Consider the following 27,147-nt stretch of genomic DNA (forward strand, 5'->3'; position numbering starts at 1 on the left):
AAAAAAAAAACAAAAAAAGAATTACAATATCTTAAAATTAGAAGGGATGTTAGAGGCCATCTCTAGTCCAAAATTAAAATCTTATCTTCAGGCCCCTTGGATCCAGCTTCAACCTGAGTGCTTCTAGTGAGAAACTACATAGTCTATGAGACAGGCTGCTTCATTCATGGAGTAAGTTTAATCATCAAAAAGGTCTTCTTTAGTTAGAGGTGACGTCTGCCACTTGTTGATTCTAGTTATAGCCTCTGATGCTACACTGAATAAGCATATAGTCTTATATATGACAATCTTTCAAATAACTGTGGACATTGATTATGTTCCATCTATGGGCTTCTGCTTTGGGGACTCTTCTAGCAGAATAATAAAACGAATACATTCGTGGATAACTAAAGCCTCTCAGTCTTTTCAACAGCTCTTCCAGGCCAGTGGTCTTCAACCTAGGATTTGGATATCTCTGGGAATACCCAAAGTCCTTCCAGGAGACACATGAACTAGGATATTTTTAAGGCAATCAATTTCCATATCTTCATTTTCCATAATTTTGTCTGTTTGTAAACAAGTCTGTGGTCTGCTTGTTCTTCTTTTACATCTCCACATCTACAATCACCCATCTCCACATCTCCAGTTACCCATCCAAAAGGCAAACTACTCCTCCAACCCAAAAAGCCTAACTTCAAAGAGATGGCTGGGAAATGCACAGCCCCTGAGGGAGGGAGAGACCCTTGAAAGCAAAACAAAGAGAGTTTGAGAAAAAAAGGGAGGTGCCACCTTACTTTATCCAGGCAATATATCCATGGTAAGCTGTTTAAGAATTCAAAATCAATACTAAGATGAATGTCACAGGGATGTCCATTTAACAGTTTAATTTTGTTTGAAAAATGAAGTCAGATTTTTTTTTCTCTGACAGAAAATGAGTCTGATTTGGCTGAGTGATTTGACAATAAGGACTAGTATTGCCATGTTAGTCACATAGCAGACATTTTCCATACAGTGAATGAGATAAACAGGCAATTCTACAGTTGTGTAGAAAATATATTTAAGGTTGGGTGTGGTGGCTCATGCCTGTAATCCCAGCACTTTGGGAGGCCGAGGAGGGCAGATCACGAGGTCAGGAGTTCGAGATCAGCCTGGCCAACTTGGTGAAACCCCATCTCTACTAAATAATGCAAAAATTAGCCAGGCATGGTGTCACGTGCCTGTAGTCCCAGGTATTTGGGAGGCTGAGGCAGAAGAATTGCTTGAACCCAGGAGGCGGAGGTTGCAGTGAGCTGAGATTGCACCACTGCACTCCAGCCTGGGTGACAGAGTGAGACTCTGTTCAAAAAACAAACAAACAAAACATATTTAAAAGAATATTCAAGATACTGAGAATTATATTCGCACAATACAAGTTTTTATATATCAACCTAAAAAATATGTGAAGGGTACATACGTTTTTCAAAATTCTTTTTTTTTTTTTTTTTTTTTTTTGAGGCATGGTCTTGTTCTGTTGCCCAGGATAGAGTACAGTGGTGCAATCATGGCTCACTAAAGACTTGACTTCCCAGGCTCAGGTGATTTTCCAACCTCAGTCTCTCAAGTAACTGGGACTACAGGTGTGTGCCAACACGCCCACCTAGTTTTTGTATATTTTGTAGAGACAATTTTGTAGAGAAATTTTTAAATTTCGCCACGTTGCCCAGGCTGGTCTCGAACTCCTGAGCTCAAGCAATCCGCCTGCCTTGGCCTCCCAAGGTGCTGGGATTATAGACATGAGCCACCATGCCTGGCCTCAAAATTCTTTTAGCAGGTTTGCCAGAAAAGATTTTGAAGGCTGTGTCTCTATGACACAATTTGCAGGCTCCTTTCCACTCTGGTTATCCTATTCTGCAGACATTCCAGTGTCCTGCTTACTATGAATGGTCCAGGGTGAATGGGGGGAGTATGACTTTGTTCTGAATACTATATACTCCTAATTCATGTAGCATAACCTTCCATTCAGGGCTTTTTAAGCTGTTGCAAACAATAACTAAAATGTTTACATCTTTTTTCACATAATCACAACTAAATTCACACTGATCTCGCACTTATTCATATTTGAATGAAGGAGTTAACATTAACTGGTCTTAAATTTCACCTTCTTTGTTTCAGCTCCTTTGCTACAAACTTGTAAACATATTTTTGAATTTTGATGTAGACAGCCAATATGTTAGCTAGCCCTTTGTAGGGGGTAACTTGTGAAATGCCTCCCAGTGATCCTCGCCTCCTGATATTCAGGCCCTGGTATAATCCCATCCCCCTTGTGTATAAACTGGATCTAGTGACTCATTTCTAACTGCAGAAGTGATGGTGTGTAATTTTGGAGATTAGGTTACGAGACTGTGACTTCTGTCTTGCTCATACTCTCACTTGTCCTCTTGCTTGCTCTGATGAAGCCAGCTGCCATGCTGGAAGCTGCTCTGTGGAGAGGCCCAACGGACAAGGAACCAAGGGAACCAACAGCTCTTAAGGAATTGTGGCTCTCAGTCCAGTAGCCTGTGAGGAAGGCAAGACTGCCAACAATCATGTGAGTGAGCTTGGAAGCAGATCCACATTGTAGTGGAGTCTCAAAATGACTTCGGCTCTGGCCAACAGCTTTATTATCACCTTGTGAGAGACCCAGAGCCAGAGGACCCTGCTAAGTTGGAACACACATTCCTGATACACAGAGACTGAGATAATAAATGTATGTTGTTTTAAGCCATTACATTTTGGGGCATTTTGTTATGAAGCAATAGGTAATGAATATACCCTCTGACCTTGGTATCTTTTGAATATTTAGCAAGCGTATCTTCTTTTTTTTTCCTAATCAAACTCACTGATTACAACCTTTTTTTTTTTTTTTTTTTTTTTTTAGAAAAAAATAGAGACAGGTTTTGGTATGTTTCCCAGGCTGGTCTCGAACTCCTGGCCTCAAGCAATCCTCCCTGCTTCAGACTCTCAAAGCACTGAGATTACAGGCATGATTACAATTTTGAACAGAATAGGATCAAAGATAAAACCCTGCAGGATGCTGTCCTATAAAGCTTTATACAATCTCTTTGGACACAATCATCTGACCAGAGCTGGATGACCCAGTTGTACTATCCTTAGCTCACAATTCTCCATCTTACCACCAAAAAGTCTGCGACAAACATATCAAGTGACTTACTGAAATCAAGATACACTGTGATCTATAAAATTGCCCTTGTATGCCCTATGGTGATTATATCAAAAGAGGAAACTAAATCTGTCGTTAGTTGTTTTTAGTTGCCAAGAGTCTTGCTACATGGATGCCTCCACTTTCATCCTACTCTTCTTCACTAAGACTTCTACTGGTCAGAAGTTTATATTCTGGGGTCCTCCTATTCCTCTGAACTCGATTTCCTTTTGGAGTCTCTTCTCTGAAGCATGCTGGAAGCATGAGAGTAACTGAATATGTCCAGCTTTTGCTTCCTACGCCACTGTAAACCTTATGATGACATAATCCTTTTTTCTTGTGACTTTAGGTCTTTCTGAACAGGTAAGTTCACAACTACTGTTAAATTTCAAGAGAAAAGTGTTAGCATTATCCAACACCAACATTGCTTAAAGTTTTACCCTTTAAGAATTAAAATACACACTCACAATTCGAAAACCATGTAAAGCATTCCATCTGAGCTATATGTCTCCAATAACTCTACAATGTGTGGATGTTTCAGCATATGACAGATACTGGCTTCCCGCTTTAGATCTGTAAAACAAACATACGGCATACTTCATTAGGTAGGAACGAAAGACAATTAGAGTGAATGATGAATGAATGGATGTGATCTATGGTAACATGGATACTTCTCTAACTAGAGAGATGAAATCCCCCATCTAAACTTAGCTTAACTTTTTACCCTTTAAAATCTTTGACTATAGCTTTTCATATTTTTTGCAAGCTTAAATCTATATACAGTATAGAGTGAGCTTTTAATAAAAAAGTATACATTTCTTAATATAAATACTTTCCCCAAAAGCAAAAAAAAAAAAACACAAATACTTTCCCCAACTCTTCTAATCAAATCTCAGCCTCCAAATTTGTAACTCTTCCTTGATCTGCTAATCAACTAATAACTCAATTTACTGTTTTGATTTTTACCTCTTTTTCTTAGTTTTCCCTAAATAAAATAAAAATATGTTGTCTATTCTTCAGCCTAAAATCTAGCATTTATAGACCTATCAGGGAAGTTATACGGAATAGGGAACAAAAAATAGTATGGTTTAAACAGAAAAGGCACTAATCCTAGAGTCAAAGTCAGAATTTTTAAAATATCATTTATAAAATGTGCTGGGGCCAGGCGTAGTGGCTCGCATCTGTAATCCCAGCACTTTGGGAGGCCGAGACAGGTGGATCACTTCAGGTCAGGAGTTTGAGACCAGCCTGGCCAACATGGTGAAATCCCATCTCTACTAAAAATGTAAAAAATTAGCCGGGCATGGTGGTGGGCGCCGGTAATCCCTGCTACTCGGGAAACTGAGGCAGGAGAATCACTTGAACTCGGGAGGCAGAAGTTGCAGTGAGCCAAGATCGCGTCATTGCACTTCAGCCTGGGCAACAAGAGTGAAACTCTGTCTCAAAAAAAAAGTGTTGGATAATTCCAAACTCTATCTACCTCACAATGTTACTTTGAAGAACAAATCCAAATAATGTATGTAAGACTACTGTGTAAACTCTATAATACTATTTGGAAAACAAAGTTGTTAATATCATCGTCATCATCATCATATAAAACAGTTTGGGCATGGAAATTGCTTGCCATGTCTACATGGAATAGAATAATGAAAGCCATCCAGTGCTAATAGCACTGGGGCTTTACCTGTTTGCTGATGACTAAAATCCAATGTGACATTTTAATATTAGAAAGTAGAAGGGAGACAGGTAAGGAAGAACCAAGGCTAAGGATGTACTGCACAAAGCAAAATAGATAATATTATCTCCTTTCTGATTTATTAATTCAGCTTAGTCTTGTCAACAGAGCAATGATCGTAGATGGAACCTTAGAAGATTGACTTACATAAGGGTAGAATGAGAAAAAGAAGTCAGAAAATCTGACAAAAGAGAAGCCACAAGGAAAGGAAGAATCAATAATATTAAGAAAATCAAGAGAATAGAGGAAATTAAGTTGTAAGTAGCTGGAGAAGGCTGAAAGCTGAGAAAAGACCATAAGATTCAGCCAGAAAAGGTCATGAGAATTCTGGGCAAGATCAACTTTTGGGGAGGAGTCAGGGTTGAAGTCAGTATGCTGGAGACAATTATGTAATAATCAATTAAAATGATCACACCTCTCATTGGGCTAAGTACTCAATACAGTCACTGTCACTTGATGTCCCAACCACTCTGTGAGGTAGGTATTTTACAGATGGAGAAACTAAGGCTTAGAAACGTGTTCAAGATCACACAGCTATCATAAGGGTAGGTTTTGAACCCTGGCCTGCCCAATTCCAAAGTCAGCAGTCCTTCCAATATGCTATGCTGGGTTTGAACACGATCATATTAGAAGAATCTGGTAGTAGGAAAGAAACAGCGGGGTCAAGAGAAGGTTTTACTTGTTTGTTTTTTTAAAGGAAGCACTCTGTGTGCTTGTAAGTGGCAGTGAAGAAAAGCCTACAGGATCTGGAGTCAGAAAATATGGTGCTGGTCCTGCCTTTGTCCTACCAACTGCAGGCTGACTGCTAACTTCTACAAATGACTTTCTTAGAGTCAATGAAATGGGGCAGTGACAAGTGATGTGGTACCTGCAGAGTCTACCAAATCAGTTGGAAAGGACAGTGTTAAGATTCTAATGAGAAGCTGGATGTGTGGAGCCCAGCACGGCAGGGCTGGGGGCTCAGTGTTTACTGCAAAGGAAGAGATCAGAGGCACAGGAAAGATGCCTCCATTTCCAAAAGTAGTTAGGAAGGCCCCACAGGAGGGGAGGATGTGAAGCACCTGTAGGATTTGTGCTGGGAAGTCATAACCATGAGGAAAGCTTTTAACAAGTGTGCTGGAGGGCCAGGCTGAGCCAGACAACATCAATCACATGCCTGCACAGATTTTTCCTCTCCAGGAGTGTTCTGCCTTCTAATTCTAGGAAAAGCTTAAAATTTTTATTACTCATTTTTATGTTTATCTCTAGCTTCCCATTTTTATTAGAACTCATCCTTTCATATCTTCTGTTTTCAACTTAAGTTTTTCTCTTTCCATTCCTCTCTATTCTAATCAAAAGCCTCATTTTAACTCTACCCTATGACACTGGAGTCATCAAGTAAACAGATTTGGTGTTTGCCACAATTAAAACTGATCTTTTCTCTTTATTTTCAGTTTATTTTCTATTTTGCCCCTTTCATGTAACTAAATTGTATTTTTCCTTTTTGAGACAGAGTCATGCTCCGTCATCCAGGCTGGAGTGCAGTGGCGTGATCAGGGCTCACTGTAGCCTCCACCTCCCAGGTTCAAGAGATTCTCCTGCCTCAGCCTCCTGAATAGCTGGGATTACAGGTGTGCACCACCATGCCTGGCTAATTTTTTGCATTTTTAGCAGAGACTTTTTTTTTTTTTCTTTCAGAAGCAAACCATCACAAATGAGGACTTTTTGTTTGCCACTATTATAAGTCTGAACTTTAAACAGATTCTTGGACTGGTGGTTCATATCCATCAGCTCGTTCAACTTTAGCACCTGGAGATGGGGTTTTGCCGTGTTGGCCAGGCTGGTCTTGAACTCCTGACCTCAAGTGATCCACCCGCCTCGGCCTCTCAAAGTGCTGGGATTACAGGCATGAGCCACCGTGCCCAGTCTAAATTGTATTTTTATCTCCACATTCACCATTTGCTATGTGATACATTGGTTATACTGAAAGTTTGTAAGCAGAAATGGATGCTCCATTTCTGCCACACATTTGGCTTCATTTGAGCCACAAATTTTGATTTGGCAAATGGCTGAACAAGTCCTTGGTCTAGTCTCTTATCACCTACCCACTCTCAAAATAAAGGCAGAATTGCTGGGGGGACAGCCTTCAAAGCAATTTAAATGTCACCGGATCTGACATTTCAGAACTAAAATCAGAACACTGATTGGACAGTATGAAACTAGCAACATAAAAATATATTTCAAATGATAAGGGCAATGATCTAGAAAAATTGTGGTCATGTTTTCCTGAATTCAAGTATAAATTAAATAGCTCAAATAGCACAATTAAAAACACAAATACATTATATATCCATTCCAACCACAGATTCCACGAATATTAAACTCAAAATATTTGTTTCTAAATATGAATGTGAATTAAAGATATATGTATTAAGTGCTATTAAGTCCACGCTGATATAGCAAACTAAAAACACTATTTGCCTACAAACCAACTCTAGAGGCAAAGTAGGAAGGAATTTGAAAGCAGGTGATAAAAATAGGATTTAAAGTGGTGATTATCTGACTGCTTACAGATGTTAGCACAAAATGTTCTTGTGAATGATATGACCCAGGGTTACCATCTCTATTTTGAAGTATTTTTTTGTTTACAGACTAGTAACTGGTATCTCTCTTCACTCTCCTTTGTACTTTCTTTTTTTTTAATGAGTAGATTTTTTTTTTTTTTTAATTTCAATAGTTTTTGTGGAACGGGTGGTGTTTAGTTGCATGGAAAAGTTCTTTCATGGTGATTTCTGAGATTCTAGTGCACCCGTCACCCAAGCAGTGTACACTGTACCCAATGTGTAGTCTTTACCCCTCCCCTCCCCTCCCACCCTTCCCTCAAAGTCCATAGTGTCATTCTTATGCCTTTGCGTCCCCATAGCTCAGCTCTGATATACGAGTGAGAACATACAATGTTTGGTTTTCCATTCCTGAGTTACTTCACTTAGAATAATGGTCTCCAGCTGGGTGCAGTGGCTCACATCTGTAATCCCAGCACTTTGGGAGGCCGAGGCAGGTGGATCACCTGAGGTTAGGAGTTCGAGAGCAGCCTGACCAATATGGTGAAACCCTATCTCTACTAAAAATACAAAAATTAGCTGGGTGTAGTGACGTGCACCTGTAGTCCTAGCTACTCGGGAGACTGAGACAGGAGAATTGCTTGAACCTGGGAGGTGGAGGTTGCAGTGAGCCGAGATCATGCCACTTCATTCTAGCCGGGGCAACAAAGGGAGACTCTGTCTCAGATTTAAAAAAAAAAAAAAAAAAAAAAGAAGAATGGTCTCCAACTCCATCTAGCTTGCTGTGAATGGCATTATTTCGTTCCTTTTTATGGCTAAGTTGTACTTTCTTTTTTGTAATTTCTCAGGAAATTTAAAAAATATTTTAAACTAATCTATTTCTGTGTTTAGTGTCCTTATATTTAACTATGTGCCTATATTTATTTTATCAATTTATTTCCCTTTAAAAGGGGAACTAGTAATACAGGTAGCAATATTTAATGTTCTAACCCAAATTAGAAACTTAAATGAAATCAACCTGCCATATGGCATTAGAATGACTATTATTTTCCTAAAAAGTTTGGGCTCTCCAACAATAGTAATGCAAGTATCCCACCAGGGTCTGCCTATCAGACTGGTCAAGTAAGGGAAAGTTAGGAAAGCTGGTTTAAGTGGTCTGTTTTAAAAATAATTTTCCTGTAAAGTATTATTTTACTACTATTTTTCTTGAAGAACTGGGAGAATTTTTCATTCTATCTTTATCTGAACTTAAAAGATCTAAATTTAAGATTTCGTTTGCTCGAGAGCATTCAATAAGGTTTTTTTTGTTTTTTTTTTTTTGAGCTAGGGTCTCATTCTGTTGCTCAGGCTGGAGTGCAGTGGTGTGATCACAGCTCACTGTAACCTCGAACTCCTGGGCTCAAGGGATGCTCCCACCTCAGCCTCCTGAGCAGCTGGGCTACAGGCACGTGCCACCATGCCCAGCTAATTTTTAAACAGTTTATAGAGACAGAGTCTCGATATGTTGCCCAGGTTGATCTCGAATTCCTGGCCTCAATCAATCTTCCTGCCTTGGACTTCCAAAGTGTTAGGATTACAGGTGTGAGCCACTGCACCTAGCTCAATAAAGATTTTGATCAGCACCATCCAGTTTAAGTATAATGTAAGCCATGTATATAATTTTAAATTTTCCAGTAGCCATATTAAAAAAGTAAAAAGAAACAGGTAAAATTCATTTTAATAACATATTTTATCCAATTCAATGTATACAAAGTATTATTTCAACATATAATCATACTAAAATTAATAAAATAAGTTACATTCTTTTTTTGTACTATGTCTCTGAGATCTAGCATGTATTTTTACACTTATAGCAAATCTCAGTTTGATCTGGCCACATTTTAAGTGCTCAATAACTGCATGTGGCTAGTGTCTACCAAACTGGAATGGTGCCACTCTAGATAAGTTGACTTGCTTTAATTCTTATCCTCTCCTGATTGTGAGTTCTGTAATTCTTACAGATATTTATGTCAGTCATTCCAAAAAGAATCTAAATTCAAACAGATGTGTTTTTAAAAAATACTTTCACAGAAGGGAATCCTATAGCTTCTTTTAATAACCCAAATCCATCATTTAATAACTAAATCTGGAATTTCTTCACTATTGTTAATCTAATGCAACCTTTGAGACTTTAAAGTGCCCCTCTATAAGTCCTCATTTAATTGTTATTGTAATAACCCTGCATGACATACATATACATATACACATACATATATATGCACATATATCTCCCCATTTTTACAGAGGTAGAAACTGAGGTCCAGGGCTCAATGATATAAATCACACAGCTAGTAAGTGTAGGAAGCAGGACTAATAACCAAAGCCCTTTGCTCTTTACATCACACCACAGTGCCTCCCGGGTCTGCATAGTTTTTATACATCCTAAGATCCAATCACACAATAGTGCTAATATGGTAATACTCACTTGAATGACAGGCTATCAAGACTGTTACAGAACCAGCTTATTTCAGCTGCATTGTAACTAGTGGTAGTCAGAAACTAGATACTGCGCTTTTCCTAACAAATATATAAGTATTCTCATTCATTTCCAAACAATGTCTAGGTTGTGTTAGAAATTCAACAGTTAAACAAAATTTGCCAAGAGCTGACCTGGACTCAAAATCAAAATAAAGAATATTCTAATCTAGTCATAGAAAGAACTAGGGCAAGTATTAATGTGTTCATTTCAATAAATATTAATAAAAAATAAGTAAATGAAAGTCATTATTGACTCAACATATTTTTCCTTAGTGTACTGAAATTAATGACCAAATGATACTTTAAGAAAGGAATCCAAGCAGAACCTTGGAAGGATTATAGTAGCAAAGTCAATTTCTGCTGCTGGGTTCTACCTTTATCTAATAACCAAGTTGAAGAATAAAGATCCCAGCTGCCTTTGGCAACAACACAGGTCAGGCTGGCTTTAATGTGGCTATCTTCCTCATTGACCATCAGGAAAGTTGACCTCAGCTAGTGAAGAGTAGAGGCCTAGACAGGCCCCCATGGAAATCTGGGTCAACTGCAAACTCATAATTTCTTTGATTTTTTTTTTTTTTTTTTACATGTTTCACTACTAGCTCTATACATTTTGTTGTCTTTTTTCACACACACAAAGAGAAATCCAAGTAGCTTCTAATTTCTTTGAATTCTTGCCCATTGAAAAAAAATTCCTATGGCCCCAAATATCATCATCAGGTGAATAAAGAAAGGAAGCAGCATACCATTAATTCAGTGTTTGACTGATGTGAAAATTTTCTTAAATAGGCAAATGTGTATTAATTAGAAATCAATCTTAACTGCATTAAGCATTTACAAATTAATGGGGTTTTGGTAATATATTTCCCAAAGAGTTTTCAGTTCTGATAAATGTAACAAATTTGTATATGACAAAAATAGAAATACAATGCTCTAACTTTGTCTAAAAGGTGCAATTGCTCTGTTGCTTTTCATTTTGGGAAATATAAATCAAATGGGGGAAGATCAGGGCATTTGACTATTAGAAAAACCAGACATCTATTTCAACATGGTATTCCTTACTTTATACAAGAAAATTAGAGAAATATCAGTTTATAACTCAATTACTTTTCAATATTAAAGTCTTAAAAATCATACATGTTAGAGCCTGAAGGAACTTTGTGGGATGACAGAATGCATACATTTGTCAAAACTCACTGAAGTGTACAATTAGATGGGTACATTTTATTGTGCATACGTTCTTCAATAAAATTTAAAAAGCAAAAGAGAAGTTACTGAAATAAAATGGAAATTCAGCTAATATGTCAAAGTAAAAAAATGTTCTTCATATACCTGTGCTTTATACTTTCATAACTGTGTTATCTATAATTTACTTTCTATATTTATTAACTGATAGCTGAGGAGCTCAACAAGGACATGCTGACAGGATAGATTTCCTTACCACCCACTTCTCCCCCAAATCTCCTTCTTCCAGGATGGGGCCAGCCCAGGAAATACTGACAGCAGAGCCAAAACTTTTCCCAGAAAGCAATTTGTGGTCTGTTTCAATATGTAAAAAATGAATGAGGTAAAAATTCTGTACGGCGTAGTGAAATGATTACCTGAGGTTTTTTCTTTCTTTTAATAATATGGGTTTCCCCACCCAGCTACAGAATCCTTTTGTCAACAAAGTCTCATAAAAATAGTATAAAACAAATTTGTTGTAAAGAAATAACTACCAATATGTGATACTTATTTGAAAAAGGACCAAGAAAAATGAGTTAATTGTTTTGGTAAATACTCTGAAATCACGGATACTGACAGTCCTCCTTGATTTTTCCCTGAATAGCTCTTTTGCCATCTCATCAAATTTGGAATGGGCAAAGCATAAGTTTCCTTAAAAACTGAGTTAGAGACGAGGCGTGGTAGCTCATGCCTGTAATTCTACTAGCACTTTGAGAGGCTGAGGCAGGTGGATCGCTCGAGCCCAGGAGTTTGGGACCAGACTGGACAACACGGCGAAACCCTGTTCCTACAAAAAATACAAAAATTAGCTGGGTGTGGTGACGTGTTCCTGTAGTCCCAGCTACTCAGGAGGCTGGGGTGGGAGGATCACCTGAGCCCAGGAGGTGGAGGTTGCAGTGAGCCAAGATCATGCCACTGCACTCCAGCCTGGGAGACAGAGTGAGACCTTGTCTAAAAATAAACAAATAAATAAATAAAAATAAAAAATAAAATAAAACTGACTTAGAAGCAAAGGCTTCTAGTATCTGATTCACACACAGTTGAGTGTAACTGCAGGAAGGCAGGATGCTCAGAGCCAGTGAAAACAAACAGATGGAAGGAAGGCGGGGCCTTAACTCCTCTTCACTTAGGAATCATTTGTCATTTAGCATTGATGACACAATATTATGGGAAAGAAATACAGTAAATACCTTATTTAAGTCATTCTAGATAATGGTTTATTTCATATAAGTGACTTTTCTGGACAGGGTACCAACCTGTCCTGGTTTGCCTGGAACTTTCTCAGTTGTGGCACCAAGGATCTTTCCAGGTTGAAAGTCCTGGGTTCTGAGAACCCACCCTCATTCCCAGGCAAACCAAGATGACTGGTCACCCTAGTTCCACAGATCTGGCATCTATCCTTTTAAGCACTAACACATTCTGCTGGCAGGCAGTTATGATATAATAGATAGGGCAACAGACTTGTAGTCAAAAGACCTGTCTTTCCTGTCTTCATCACTTAGTAGCTGTATAACCTTAGAACATCTGTTTCTTCATTTGTAAAATAGAAAGAGTAAGATAACAACTCCTATACAGGGTCGTAGTTAGGCCTGGTTGATTAACAAAGTATGTGAGAGTGCTTGCCATGGTGCACATGCACAATAAGTTTTGTTTTCTTTTCCTTTCACCATTTTTGGTGGAAATCATTCTTTCCTATGTTTAACAAATGTCAATCAAACCAAGTTTGACACCAAGAAGGCAGCAATGTGAACATCTATTAGTAAACCACACTGCTATATATAGTGTAGTTCTATGCCTACTTTAACTTTGCTGGTTTTCATCTACAGTTTTTTGGGAAATCACATATTTCATAAAAAACCTCAAGTTGACCGTTGGGTTATTTGGGAAAAAAACTAGACACACTCAAAATGTTTAATAATAAGGACACTAGTTAAGAAAAGTAAAACAGAACCCATGTAGCTGTATGTGTGTGGCCTACTGATTACCAAAATTATTAATCTTCCAGACAGCCCTTGGAGTCATCTTCACACCATCTACCACTTCTCCTCTACTTCCTATATGCAGCTGCCAAAACCTGTCCATTCTATTTCTGCAACACCTGTCAAAACTATCTTTCCCTTACTGTGGTTACCCTAGTTTCAGTCCTCAATTCTTGACTGGATCACAGCAAAGATCTTTAAATGGGTTTCTCTGCCTCTAGTTTCTTCTCTTTAGACTCATTAAAGTATCATCATAGTTTTACTCTAAAACAGATATTATTATATTATTCCAAAACCTTCACTGAGCTCCATTCCATACAGCAAGACATTATAATCCCTCAGCATGGCTTTGAAAGCCTTCCAAAAAATCTTTTAAGTCCAACAACTTAACTAGGGTTCACAGACCTAGTTAACAGCATAAACTGGAAATAGAAGCTAGCTCTCCTGCTTCTTAGTCAAACAATTTAGCTCTTGCTTTTCTTTTTTTGAAGTCACACATTTATACATTCCTTTCCAGTAGCTTCTTCCTTCAGCCTCCCTGACCCCAATCCTGAACCACCCGCAGCTTGTGCACTGGCCCCCTGCTCTCTGTCCCCTGACAAATGTTGTTCCCTCTGTATGATACTCCGTGTGCTTCCTTCTCTGCCTGGTAAACCCCTACTTGTTCATCAAGATCCCACTGAGACGTTGCCTCAAAGTTCTCTTTAACAATCTCCCAAGCTGAGGGAGGCATACCCTGCTGCAGTCTAGCAACCGCCCCCATAGATGCCTCAAGATCTTGGCATTTACCAAATTATTCCACTGCTGGTGATTTCCATTCCTGCCAATCCTGCTAGAAGGCAACATCAAGCATACAGGACCCATTTACCCAACTTGGACTCAACATCTATTATACATCTCCTGTCTCACATCAAAGTGTATGTATCACCGAATCAGAGAATGTTAGAAACAGAAGTGACAGTAAGAGAGCCATCATCACATGCTCCTCTCTATCCTCAAATTTTACTCAGAAGGAAAATGAGGCCCTAGTAAGACATGCCCGAAGTCACACAGATATTTCATAGCAGAACTGGAAGATGAACCCAGGTCTCAGATTCCCAGTCTAGCAATCTTTCTGTTACCCCATATGCTATGTGGAAGAGGATGCTAAAAATGCCAAAAATTCAAGGAAATCTACTCCAGGTGGCATATCACAATGATTAAAGACTTCTCAGAGAATGATCAAGAAATGCCATCTACTTGCAGATAACTGGGTATGAATGTTAAAATGGAAAACTTCAAGGTACTACTACTACTGAATGCACTTGCTTTAAACAAAAGTAATATATGCGTAACTTTTTATGTCACTGGATGGTTTATATACTGTATTACTTAATATTATAAATTACATGTCCCCAAAAAAGTTTCACTTGGAAAGAATATTTAAGATTGCAAGTTTTAACAATTTCTTAAATCCATTTATGTATGTGGATATTGTCTTTGGTTAATTATTCAGGGGTAATTTTATTAGGTTAAATGATCCCAATTCCAAAAGCAGCATGTTTATGCAAAAAGCCTATCTAATTTTCTTCCACTAGAGGGAACTAAAGATCATATTATAGCTAGTTGGGCACCTAGCATTTCACCAAGGTCTCTTGGCTTTAGACAACAGTATTATTGGTCTCAATAATAAAACACAAAGATGAGATGATTATTTGCCTTTAACGTGTCTAACAACAATAACCATCAGCTAACATTTACTGAGTACTTACTATGAGTCAGGCTCTATTTTAGATGTGTTGACCCATTTAACCTCACAATAATTCTAAGAGGCAGATGATGCTCATGTTATATGTGAATAGACAGAGCGCAGTTAAGTAACTCACTCACAGAACTAATAAGCTGCGGCCATGCGCGGTGGCTCACGCCTGTAATCCCAGCACTTTGGGAGGCCGAGGCAGGTGGATCACCTGAGGTCAGGAATTTGAGACTAGCCTGGACAACATGGTGAAACCCTGTCTCCACTAATAATACAACACTCAGCTGGGTGTGGTAGCACATGCCTGTAATCCCAGCTACTTGGGAGGCTGAGGCAGGAGAATTGCTTGAACCTGGGAGGTGGAGGGTGCAGTGAGCTGAGATCATGCCACTGCACTCCAGCCTAGGTGACAGAGCAAGACTCTGTCTCAAAAATAAAAATAAAAAGAACTAACAAGCTGCAAAGCAAAGATTGGAACCTAGGTAGAACCAATAAGCTGCAAAGCAAAGACTGGAACCTAGGTAGTCTGGCCCCAGAACCTATGCTCTTAATAACTCTGCTATACTGCTTCTTAGGTCTACAATGACTCAATTCTGAAGATGAACTTTATAGGTTAGCTATTTATCTGAATTAATTCTAAAAATGGAAATATAAAGTCTTGATTAAAATAAAGCTCAATCGAGCAAATTTCCGTAATAAAATCATACCTGTCAAAAAATCTTAGGTTTCAATTTCAATTCAATTTTCAATTTCAATTCAGTTTTCAATCTTAGTCCTTTCAATTTAAGTCACTTGATTATATTTGTGTAAAACTAGTTTTCTATTAAGACAGAATCATTAAAAACACAATGACAGCCAGGCGCAGTGGCTCACGTCTGTAATCCCAGCACTTTGGGAGGCTGAGGCGGGCAGATCACTTGAGGCCAGGAGTTCAAAACCACCCTGGCCAACATGGTAAAACCCTGTCTCTACTAAAAATACAAAAATTAGCTGGGTGTGGTGGTGTGCGCCTGTAATCCCAACTACTCAGGAGGCTGAGGCAGGGGACTCGCTCGAACCCAGGAGGCAGTGAGCCGGTTGCAGTGAGCTGAGATCACACCACTGCACTCCAGCCTGGGCGACAGAGGAAGACTCTGTCTCAAAAAAACCCAAAAAACCCCCACAATGACTAGGTGGGACTTCTGGAATGGCTGCATAAAGGAGCTCAGGAATATCTCTCCCCTGGAGAGACGTATATTTAGCTGGTCAAAAATCACAATCATTCAAAGTCCTTGGAGACTGATCAAAGGGCTTACAACAAATTGAGAAGCATTTATTCAATAGAATCTACAGAAATTCGATAAGAACAATAAGAGGCTGTAGCATGCAAGATGGGGACCACACAGGGACTGCACCTGTCCCCCCACAGCTCTGTTTTGCCAAAGAACTGTTTTAAGGAGTTCAGCAGCTAAGGGCAGATCTGCCCCTTAAGGTGGAAGAGCTACTCAGGGTGGATTTGGCAGCTAGTAAACATTGGCAGATCCCATTTTCCATGGCTCCATGCTGTGGAAGGCCTATATACAGCAAGCGGCAGAAGCTGATGGCAGCAGCCATTTCTCCACCCTAAACTCCAGCTAAAAACAGAGGAATCAGGTGAGGAAGCTGGTAAACAGTGTAGTCCCCCCTGCCCACACAGCTCTGTGTTGTCAAGAGAGCTACAGAGATGTGTTTGGCTGCTGAGTGGCAGCTCCCATCTCCTTCGGCTTCCTAGGGTGAAAGAACTATTCTGAGTACATTCAACACCTGGTGAACACTGACAGATATCATACTCCCTGGTTTTGAGCTGTGGAAGATCCATACTGAGTAGCAGCAGAGGCAAAAGGAGGCACAGTTCATACCTCCTCCTTCCCGGCAACACAAAAACCCTGCTTCAGAGGGAGGATCTGGGTGGAACAGCCAATGAGGAGTGAGTTCCCCATTTTCCCCAGCTCCTACTCTATAGTGCAGAGATTCTGCTCAGGGAGTATAGCAAGTCTCAAAGACTAGAAAAACTTGTCCCTGACAAGGGACCCAATTTTAGTTGGATCAGACTATGGAGCAATTTATACCACAGGGCATTGTCAAAAAGAAGGGAGCAATCAGCTATCGATTGGTTAAGTTTAACACCAATAGAGGTAGCAGAGAAATGCATGGATAAGGACCACACCTGTCCTGAAGAGGGACATCAGAGGTTGCACTGAACTAGTCCAGCAAGTTACTAAAAAAGAATAACCCTGGAGTGGAGGAAGGTGTCAGTATCCACAGTTGCTATAACAAAGAGTTAGGAGACATGCAAAAAGCAGAAAAGTGTGACCTTTACAAAGGGGGGGGGAAAGCAGAAAATAGAAACTGCCTTTGAGGGAGCCCAGATGTTGGAATTAGCAGAAAAGACTTCAAAGCAGCTATTATAAATACTCTCAGCTGGTGACTAACAGCAGCAGGAATACTTAAGCAGGCTAATTCCTGTGAGATATGGGTCTCAGATGGTCAACTTTGGCTCAAGCACTCCCAATAGGCCTTGCCAAAACATCCTTGAAACTGCAACTTGGTCAAATAATTTCTCTACCTAATCCTCCTCTTTTTCTTCCCTTTTTCCTCCAATGGGGTCAGACCTGCATAACCTGTGATGGCTGACCCAGCCTCCTCCAGCTCCCTACCCATTCATTTTCATTCTCAATAAATTTCTTGCACATCAAATCCCTTCTTGATATCTTTTTGTAGAACCTGAACACAAGCTTTCTGTAGAAGCTGAACACAAGCTTTCAATAAGGTTGAGCCAGTAAGAAGCACGCTGATATGCCTGTCAAAATGTCCCCAAGAAAGGTTTAGGAATAGGAAGCACCAGGTATCTTTGAGGGCAGGGTTGCATGGTGGAGCAGATAACAGGGGGACTGGGTGAACCTTTATAGGAGCAGTATTACCTTGGATATCTTTGACCAAGCAAATTATCCTTCCCCCACCTTTTGGAGACTTTGGACACCAGAACCCTAGCTCACATCAAACTGAAGTGCTGTACTCAAGAGGATTAACTGGAAAGTTCCATGTATTAAACATGTTAAAATAAAGACCCTCAGCCTTTATCTCTCAGAACCACTGCAGTCAGACTTAAATGTCCCTATGTACCCTTCCTCCCCCTAATACACATACCCCTAGCCCAAGGCAGAAGATCAGAAGATTCTTCTGTCAAACTGACCTGCTTAAGAACAAAAGATCTACAGATAACGGACATCCATAAGGCACTCAAAAAATGGCCTAGTCTTTGTCTGATCACCGATAATGAATTTACACATATACAAAGTGTTCCCAGGCACCTATTTAACACTTCCCTCTTAATATTTTTCTGAGGAAACTGTTCCCTGTATAAGGCAAAGAAAATTTCAAAAGTATACTACTTTGAGATAGATAAGAATATGAAACCTATGAAGACAAGAGTATGAAACTATATAATAGTTTAAAAGAAAAGCATTCAGAAAAAAGTCCTTGAAAATAAAAAATGAGAGCTAAACCACGAGACTCAAACAGAAGGGTTAGAAGATCAAGTTGAAGAAATCTCTCAAAGTAGAACAAAAAGATAAAGAAAGAGGTACAGGAAAGAAAAGGTTAGAGATGAAGCCCAACCTTATAAGCCCTTATGTTATTTGAATCACAGCAACTCCTGAAAAAAAGAACAAAGAAACTGGAGAAAAGGATGTTATCTAAGAAATATTTTAAAGAATTTCTGAACTAAAGAACAATGAGTTTCCAGATTTAAAAATATTTCTAAGCACTCAGTATAACGACTTTTAAAAAGGCCCACAGTAAAGCACATCATTGTAAAATTTTAGGGTACTGGGGTAAAGAGAATATCATTAAAGCTTTGGGAGAAAAATGGCCAGGCACTGCCCTAAGCGCTTTACATACATTATTCAATCAATCCTCTCAATAACTGTAAGGGCAAGTAAGATATTACGCCTGATTTTTAGATGAGAAAACTTAAGCACAGAACGGTTATGTGATGTGCCCATGTCACACACAGCTGGTTAAGTATGATATGAACCCAAGTAGTCTCATTGCATCATATAAGCTTTCATCCATATGCTATATATCTTCAAAATTGTCACCTAGAATTCTACACCCAGCCAAACTATCAAATTGTAGAGTAATATAAAGACATTTTCAGGTATCTCAAAAAAGCACCTCTTCTCAGAAATTACTAGAGGGCATACTTTATCAAAATGAAGAAGGAAGCCAAAAAAACCAAAAAAGCAAAAAAACCCCAAGAAACCTAGGGAACAAAGACTCTAGCACAGATGAAAGGCAAAAGGAATTCTCATGATGACCCAGTAGGCCAGGACAGCAACCAACTTATAATGAAACAGATGAAAGGCTCACAGGGAGGGGGCCCTCTGTCACCAAGAAAAGCAATTAATGTGATAAATTATCCAATGGGGTTGAATGTACTGAGGAAAGTTACACAGTTTAGTGGGACAGCCTAGGGATAAATTAGCAATAGTACATAAAAAAAACAAGCAATCGGGCTGGGCACGGTGGCTCACGCTTATAATCCCAGCACCTTGGGAGGCCGAGGTGGACACATCATGAGGTCAGGAGTTTGAGACCAGCGTGTCCAACATAGTGAAACCCCATCTCTACTAAAAATATTTTAAAAATTAGCCAGGTGGGGTGGCACGCTCCTGCAATCCCAGCTACTTGGGAAGCTGAGGCAGGAGAATTGCTTGAACCCAGGAGGTGGAGGCTGCAGTGAGCCAAGATCACACCATTGCACTCCAGCCTGGGCGACAGAGCAAGACTGTCTCAAAAACAACAACAAAAAACTAAGCGATCAAAGAAATGAGTCAATGATTCACCCCAGATATAACAATAAATTACACAAGAAATACAATCTTATTATATGAATAACTGAAATATGAATATTATAAAAATGGGGAAGGGAAAGTAAGTAGGGACCAGGAAGTGGGGTGGGAGGGTAGCAACATAAAAGAGCTACATCCTTTCATAGCAAAAAGGCAATAACTGATGATATCTGAAACTATGAAATCAAGAAATAGTAATATATGTTGTTAGTTACAGAAGAAACAGCAAAAATGCTTAAAGTGGTGGAGTTGGAACAAATTAGGAGAGACACTGCTTTTTTGTTGTTAGAAGTAGCATGACTTGACTTTTAAAACCATGTGCTTACATTACTTAGATAAAAGTAAAACCCAACCATATAAAGAATCAGAATAGAACTTTCTATATGGTCCATTAAAAAGCATATATTTATGATAATTGGCCAGGCGTGGTGACTCATGCCCACAATCCTAGCACTTTGGGAGGCTGAGCTGGGTGGATCATTTGAGGTCAGGAGTACGAGACCAGCCTGGCCAACATGGTGAAACCCTGTCTCTACTAAAGATACAAAAATTAGCCAGGTGTGGTGGCGGGCGCCTGTGGTCCCAGCTACTCGGGAAGCTGAGGCACGATAATTGCTTGAACCTGGGAGGCGAAGGTTGCAGTGAGCCAAGATCACACCACTGTGCTCCAGCCTGGGTGACAGAGGGAGACTCCATCTTAAAAACAAACAAACAAGCAACCCTCAATTGGTCACATTCTCCCAAGAATTCCCCATGCCATATTGAGCTCTGAAATTGGGGCTGTGTTCAAACATTTTCTTACATAGGTGCCACCATCTGCATATTTATTTACATGCCCATACATAGAGACATACACATTAAAATAAGAGAGCAAAAAAACCTTAAAGCATGAAACACAGAAAAGAGAGAGAGCACAACTGTGAACTACTGTCCTTAGAAACCCCATCTTTCTCACTAAAACTACTAAGGTGACACCAGGGACATGCTTGCTTTGTAAGTAGTTCAACACAGGTCCTGGCTCTCTTCTTTTTTGGGAAGGGTTATTTTACATGCTACAAATTATAAAGCTCCTTGTCGAGGGTAACAATGCTGATGTAATTTGCTGGGGCTGCAAGAGCATATCACCACCAACAAAAGCAAGCAAATTCTAGCTGTTTTATTTCTTGTTTAAACTTCATTTATTTAGTCAATTTAGTGTTTGTTCTCTATAATAACAACAAAAAAAAAAAAAACCTTTCGTTAAAATAGACACTTAAGCATTATCTAATGGTGGTAATACTCATTCAGGCCTGGGATACTCTAATAAATACAAGGCTCTGAACTGCAGACTGATGGCTTTCCTACTTTAACATAAGCACTCATTTTATACTGTCTCAATTCATAAGGAGCTTGATGCACTGTTAATGGAGTACTAAAAAACACAATTAAAATGGCCTTTTCTGTTTTATTTCTTGGTTAATTACAATGTTCAAACAGACTACTGGAAACAACTCCCTTTTAAAATTCTCAGTTTCGCCCATTTTTATCCTTTGTTTTAAAAAATATAGCATGGCTCTCATTAATGTCATTAGTTGCGATGCCTGATGAGAGAAAATGCTGACTTAGTGAACATGGAATCAATTTTCTGAATTAAAAAAGGTTTTTTTGTGAGGCTACTTCAGGAATAGTATTTATTTTCTCAGAAGCCTTCACTGTAGGAAATGCTTTAAGTAGTACAGTAGGTGCTAGATTACCACATCTACATTCATGTAGTGAAATCATACAAAACTTCTTGAACATGTTCCTTCACTGCTTTTCAGCCATTTAACCTTGCTGCAACCTACAATTGTATGAGGAAGCATACAAAGACCTGAGAAGTTTCCTTCTCTAGGAAAACTAGACAAGTAACATGTCCTTGCTTTATATTTGTGGATTTAGGGACAAGGGTTACGCTTGACTAAAGCCATACATAGCGTGAGGAAAGAAATTAGAAAACCTAAAGAGCAACTGGGGAAAGGGGAAAGAGAAAGGGAAGGGGGCATTATATGCAGAGTTCAAGAGCAACTAGGTTAACAGGTCCAGGATGGAAGAGCCAGGAGTAGCCAAACGATAACACGGATAGGCTTCAGGGCCACTACTGGAGGACAGGCAAAGAAAAGGAAAACCCAAGGTGTAACCAAGATGACTTTAAGGAGAGACACCATATTCAAAGATGCAAAGTCAGACTCAGGACCCTGAGAGACAGAGTGCCCCTAAGAGCCAACAAAGAGATAGGAAGGACAATACCTAGCACAGATATACCCACTCCTGTGACAAAGTACCATAGGTGAGCTGCTTTCAATAAGTCTAGGCTAGTACCCCCACAGCTCCAATTCCTAAGTCTTCAAAGAAAAGTTCAGCACCTTATGAGGTATGGATGTTAAAGAAATAAGGAATATTGGAGAAGAGTACAGATGTGAGTGAGGTACAGAACAGGAACCTGTTACAACGATAATGGTTGGAGTAATATTGGGAATAAAGAGGTGCCAAGTTTTTAAAAGGATGGTATAATTATAGTAATTCGGACTGTCTGGTATATTCTGACTTTAAAGGGACTAAAATTAATAGCAAGTATTTAGAAATAGCATACATTCATATGATGTACTTCTCTGCCTCACACTTTACAATCATATATCTAAGTATTTTAAATGTTGGGATGTGTTCCTAGAATGCTTATAAATACTACTGAAATGACATTAAATATAACAAACAATAGATGGCAAAAAAATTTTTACTCTGTTCTCTAAAAAGGAGATGGGTAAAAATAAAAATAATTGTTACTGGATCAGCTACTGTGAGAGGTACACATTTTTAAAAGTATTTTAAAATTCTGTAAGTTTCTTGAGGGTGAAGACTATATGTTGTTTATTTCTGTTTACCCTACAATGCTATGCACTACCCTTGACAGATGACACACACAGTAGACAATAAATGCTTATCAAATGAGATTTTGAAAAATTTAAATCCAGTGGAATATCCTGGAGCTTTAAAAAGAAAAAAGGACAATCTTAATACCCTGCTATTGAGTGAACTCCAGAGTATCTACGACTTAATAAAACAAGAAGATGTAGAATAGTGTGTAGAATATGCCACCTTTTGTCCAAGAAAGAGGGAAATGTGTGTGCACGTATGTGTATGTGAAAACACACACAGCTACAATATTTACAATTTTAAAGCAAAGATAATGAGTATAAACTGAAAGCTAATGAAAATGATTACTTATGAAGGAGGGTGGGAACAGGGATAGAAAACATACTTCTTTGAATATACTTTTTATAGTTTGCCTTTGGAACCATGTAAGTGTTTTACATGATTATAAAAAATTAAATCACAATAAAAAACCCCCCAAAATCAAAATAAAATAATCTAAGAATATAGGAAGCTGGTGGCTAAACAGAAAAGAGACTAATTATTTTAGGTAAATTTTTCTTAAAAATCTTTTTATTTTGAAGTAATTGGAGACTGAGAATATCATTGACTGTTTTGCTTTTATAAACCTAGCCACCACTTTTCCAGTAATGTAATTCTGCTCCCAGGGTACCTTATCATTGTCAAACAACAACAACAACAAAAAACACCCCACTTTAATGTAGAGTTACAATAAAAAAGATGGTCAGTGACAAGGTTCCCAAATGCTCTTAGATTTCCAATCATATGCAGATATAAGGAAGATACCATCAGAACCTACCCATAAATGTTGCTTAAAAGATGTCTGACTTGACCTTTTGAAGTAAAGAGCAGTGAAAATGTGACCCAAGAAAGACTGCTGTACAAAACCTGAAAATGGGCCCCCAAAGCATTGCATCCCAGACACTTAGTACTGAAGCTGATTCCTTAATTGTCCCAGCTGCCCGCCCACTTCAAAGCAGCATACTATGGTATCTTAGTCTGTTTTCTGCTATTACAACAGAAACCCACAGAATGGGAAATTTATAAACAACAGGCTTATTTGGCTCACTGTTGTGGCGGCTGAGGAGTTCAAGAGCATGGCATGAGCATCTGGTAAGGCTCATCCCATTGCAGAAGGGCAACCAAGCACAAGACATAGAGAGAAAATGGGCCCAAGCTCATTCTTTTATCAGGAGCCCACTCCTGCAATAACTAGCCCACTCTCGTGATAACAACATCAATCCATTCATGACGGAGGATTCCTCATGACCTAATCACCTCTTTATGTATGTATGTATTTATTTATTTATTTGAGATGGAGTTTCACTCTTATCACCCAGGCTGGAGTGCAGTGGCATGATCTCACCTCACTGCAACCTCCACCTCCCAGGTTCAAGCGATTCTCCTGCCTCAGCCTCCCAAGTAGCTGGGATTACAAGTGTCTGCCACCATGCCGTTAATTTTTGTATTTTTGGTAGAGATGGGGTTTCACCATATTGTCTGGGCTGGTCTCGAACTCCTGACCTCAGGTGATCCAACCACCTCGGCTTCCCAAAGTGCCGGGATTACAGGTGTGAGCCACTGTGCCAGGCCAATCACCTCTTAAAGGATCCAGCACCCAATACTGTTACAATGGCAATTAAATTTCAACATGAGTTTTGGCAGGGACATCCAAACCATAGCACATGGTGATGATAAGCAAGGCCTTGGCGGTTTGACAAGACTGAGTTTGAATCTAGGTTTTGCCATTTACTCGACTGATATGTGAGCTTGAACAAGTCACTTAACTGTTTTCAAGCTTTAGTCCTTCTTTCTGTAAAATAGGCATAACATGGCACCTTTATAATAGGATTATAATGGGAACTGAGACACCTCTTAGCAAGGTGTCTCACATCACTGAAATGCTAAATAAATGTTAGCTTTGTTAGACAAAACTCTGTGATAGTCTGTCTCTATTTGAAAGTAATATCATTAGAATTGAGATTCTTTAAAATCACATTAAAACTCATGATAAGAGCTTCTAGGGGGGCGGTTCCAAGATGGCTGAATAGGAACAGCTCCAGTCTACAGCTCCCAGCATGAGCGATGCAGAAGACGGGTGATTTCTGCATTTCCAACTGAGGTACCGGGTTCATCTCACTGGGGCTTGTTGGACAGTGGGTGCAGGACAGTGGGTGCAGCCCACCGAGCATGAGCCAAAGCAGGGCGAGGCATCGCCTCACCCAGGAAGTGCAAGGGTTCAGGGAAATCCCTTTCCTAGCCAAGGGAAGCTGTGACAGATGGCATCTGGAAAATCGGGTCACTCCCACCCTAATACTGTGCTTTTCCAATGGTCTTAGCAAAAAGCACACCAGGAAATTATATCCTGTGCCTGGCTTGGAGGGTCCCACGCCCACAGAGCCTCGTTCATTGCTAGCACAGCAGTCTGATGTTGAACTGCAAGGTGGAAGCGAGGCTGGGGGAGGGGTGCCCGCCATTGCTGAGGCTTGAGTAGGTAAACAAAGCGGCCAGGAAGCTTAAACTGGGTGGAGCCCACTGCAGCTCAAGGAGGCCTGCCTGCCTCTGTAGACTCCACCTCTGGGGGCAGGGCATAGACAAAAAAAAGGCAGCAGAAACCTCTGCAGACTTAAATGTCCCTGACTGACAGCTTTGAAGAGAGTAGTGGATCTCCCAGCATGGAGTTTTAGATCTGAGAACGGACAGACTGCCTCCTCAAGTGGGTCCCTGACCCCTGAACAGCCTAACTGGGAGGCACCCCCCAGTAGGGGCAGACTGACATCTCACATGGCTGGGTATCCCTCTGAGATGAAGCTTCCAGAAGAACAATCAGGCAGCAACATTTGCTGTTCAGCAATATTCGCTGTTCTGCAGCCTTTGCAGCTGATACCCAGGCAAACAGGGTCTGGAGTGGACCTCCAGCAAACTCCAACAGACCTGCAGCTGAGGGTCCTGACTGTTAGAAGGAAAACTAACAAACAGAAAGGACATCCACACCAAAACCCCATCTGTACATCACCATCATCAAAGACCAAAGGTAGATAAAACCACAAAGTGGGGAAAAAACAGAGCAGAAAAGCTGAAAATTCTAAAAATCAGAGTGCCTCTCCCCCTCCAAAGGAACGCAGCTCCTCACCAGCAACGGAACAAAGCTGGATGGAGAATGACTTTGACGAGTTGAGAGAAGAAGGCGTCAGACGATCAAACTTCTCTGAGCTAAAGGAGGAAGTTTGAACCCATCGCAAAGAAGCTAAAAACCTTGAAAAAAGATTAGACGAATGGCTAACTAGAATAACCAATGTAGAGAAGTCCTTAAGTGACCTGATGGAGCTGAAAACCATGGCACGAGAACTACGTGACAAATGCACAAGCTTCAGTAGCCGATTCAATCAACTGGAAGAAAGAGTATCAGTGACTGAAGATCAAATGAATGAAATGAAGCTAGAAGTTTAGAGAAAAAAGAGTAAAAAGAAACGAACAAAGCCTCCAAGAAATATGGGACTATGTGAAAAGACCAAATCTACGTCTGATTGGTGTACCTGAAAGTGATGGGGAGAATGGAACCAAGTTGGAAAACACTCTGCAGGATATTATCCAGGAGAACTTCCCCAACCTAGCAAGGCAGGCCAACATTCAAATTCAGGAAATACAGAGACCACCACAAAGATACTCCTCACAAAGAGCAACTCCAAGACACATAACTGTCAGATTCACCAAAGTTGAAGGAAAAAATGTTAAGGGCAGCCAGAGAGAAACATCGGGTTACCCACAAAGGGAAGCCCATCAGACTAGCAGCGGATCCCTCGGCATAAACTCTATGAGCCAGAATAGAGTGGGGGCCAATATTCAGCATTCTTAAAGAGAAGAATTTTCAACCCAGAATTTCATATCCAGCCAAACTAAGCTTCATAAATGAAGGAGAAATAAAATCCTTTACAGACAAGCAAATGCTGAGAGATTTTGTCACCACCAGGCCTGCCCTACAAGAGCTCCTGAAGGAAGCACTAAACATGGAAAGGAACAACTGGTACCAGCCACTGCAAAAACATGCCAAATTGTAAAGACCATCGATGCTAGGAAGAAACTGCATCAACTAATGAGCAAAATAACCAGCTAACATCATAATGACAGGATCATTCATTCATAACAATATTAACCTTAAATGTAAATGGGCTAAATGCTCCAATTAAAAGACACAGACTGGCAAATTGGATAAAGAGTCAAGACCCATCAGTGTGCTGTATTCAGGAGACAAATCTCACGTGCAGAGACACACATAGGCTCAAAATAAAGGATGGAGGAAGATCTACCTAGCAAATGGAAAACAAAAAAAGGCAAGCGTTGCAATCCTAGTCTCTGATAAAACAGACTTTAAACCAACAAAGATCAAAAGAGACAAAGAAGGCCATGACATAATGGTAAAGGGATCAATTCAACAAGAAGAGCTAACTATCCTAAATATATATGCACCCAATACAGGAGCAC

General features: G+C 39.7%; 1 protein-coding gene across 1 annotated transcript in view; it reads right to left on the reverse strand.

The window, feature by feature from the left end:
* Positions 1 to 27,147, reverse strand: part of CASK (calcium/calmodulin dependent serine protein kinase) — a 419,626-nt gene that overhangs the window by 274,138 nt on the left and 118,341 nt on the right. Inside the window, exon 4 of the mRNA XM_058441306.1 lies at positions 3,625 to 3,730. Coding sequence (XP_058297289.1) covers positions 3,625 to 3,730 — 106 coding nt within the window. The remainder of the gene's footprint in view (positions 1 to 3,624; positions 3,731 to 27,147) is intronic.

The sequence above is a fragment of the Hylobates moloch genome, unplaced genomic scaffold, assembly GCF_009828535.3.
Source record: "Hylobates moloch isolate HMO894 unplaced genomic scaffold, HMol_V3 SCAFFOLD_7, whole genome shotgun sequence".
In the NCBI taxonomy this organism is placed as follows: Eukaryota; Metazoa; Chordata; class Mammalia; order Primates; family Hylobatidae; genus Hylobates; species Hylobates moloch.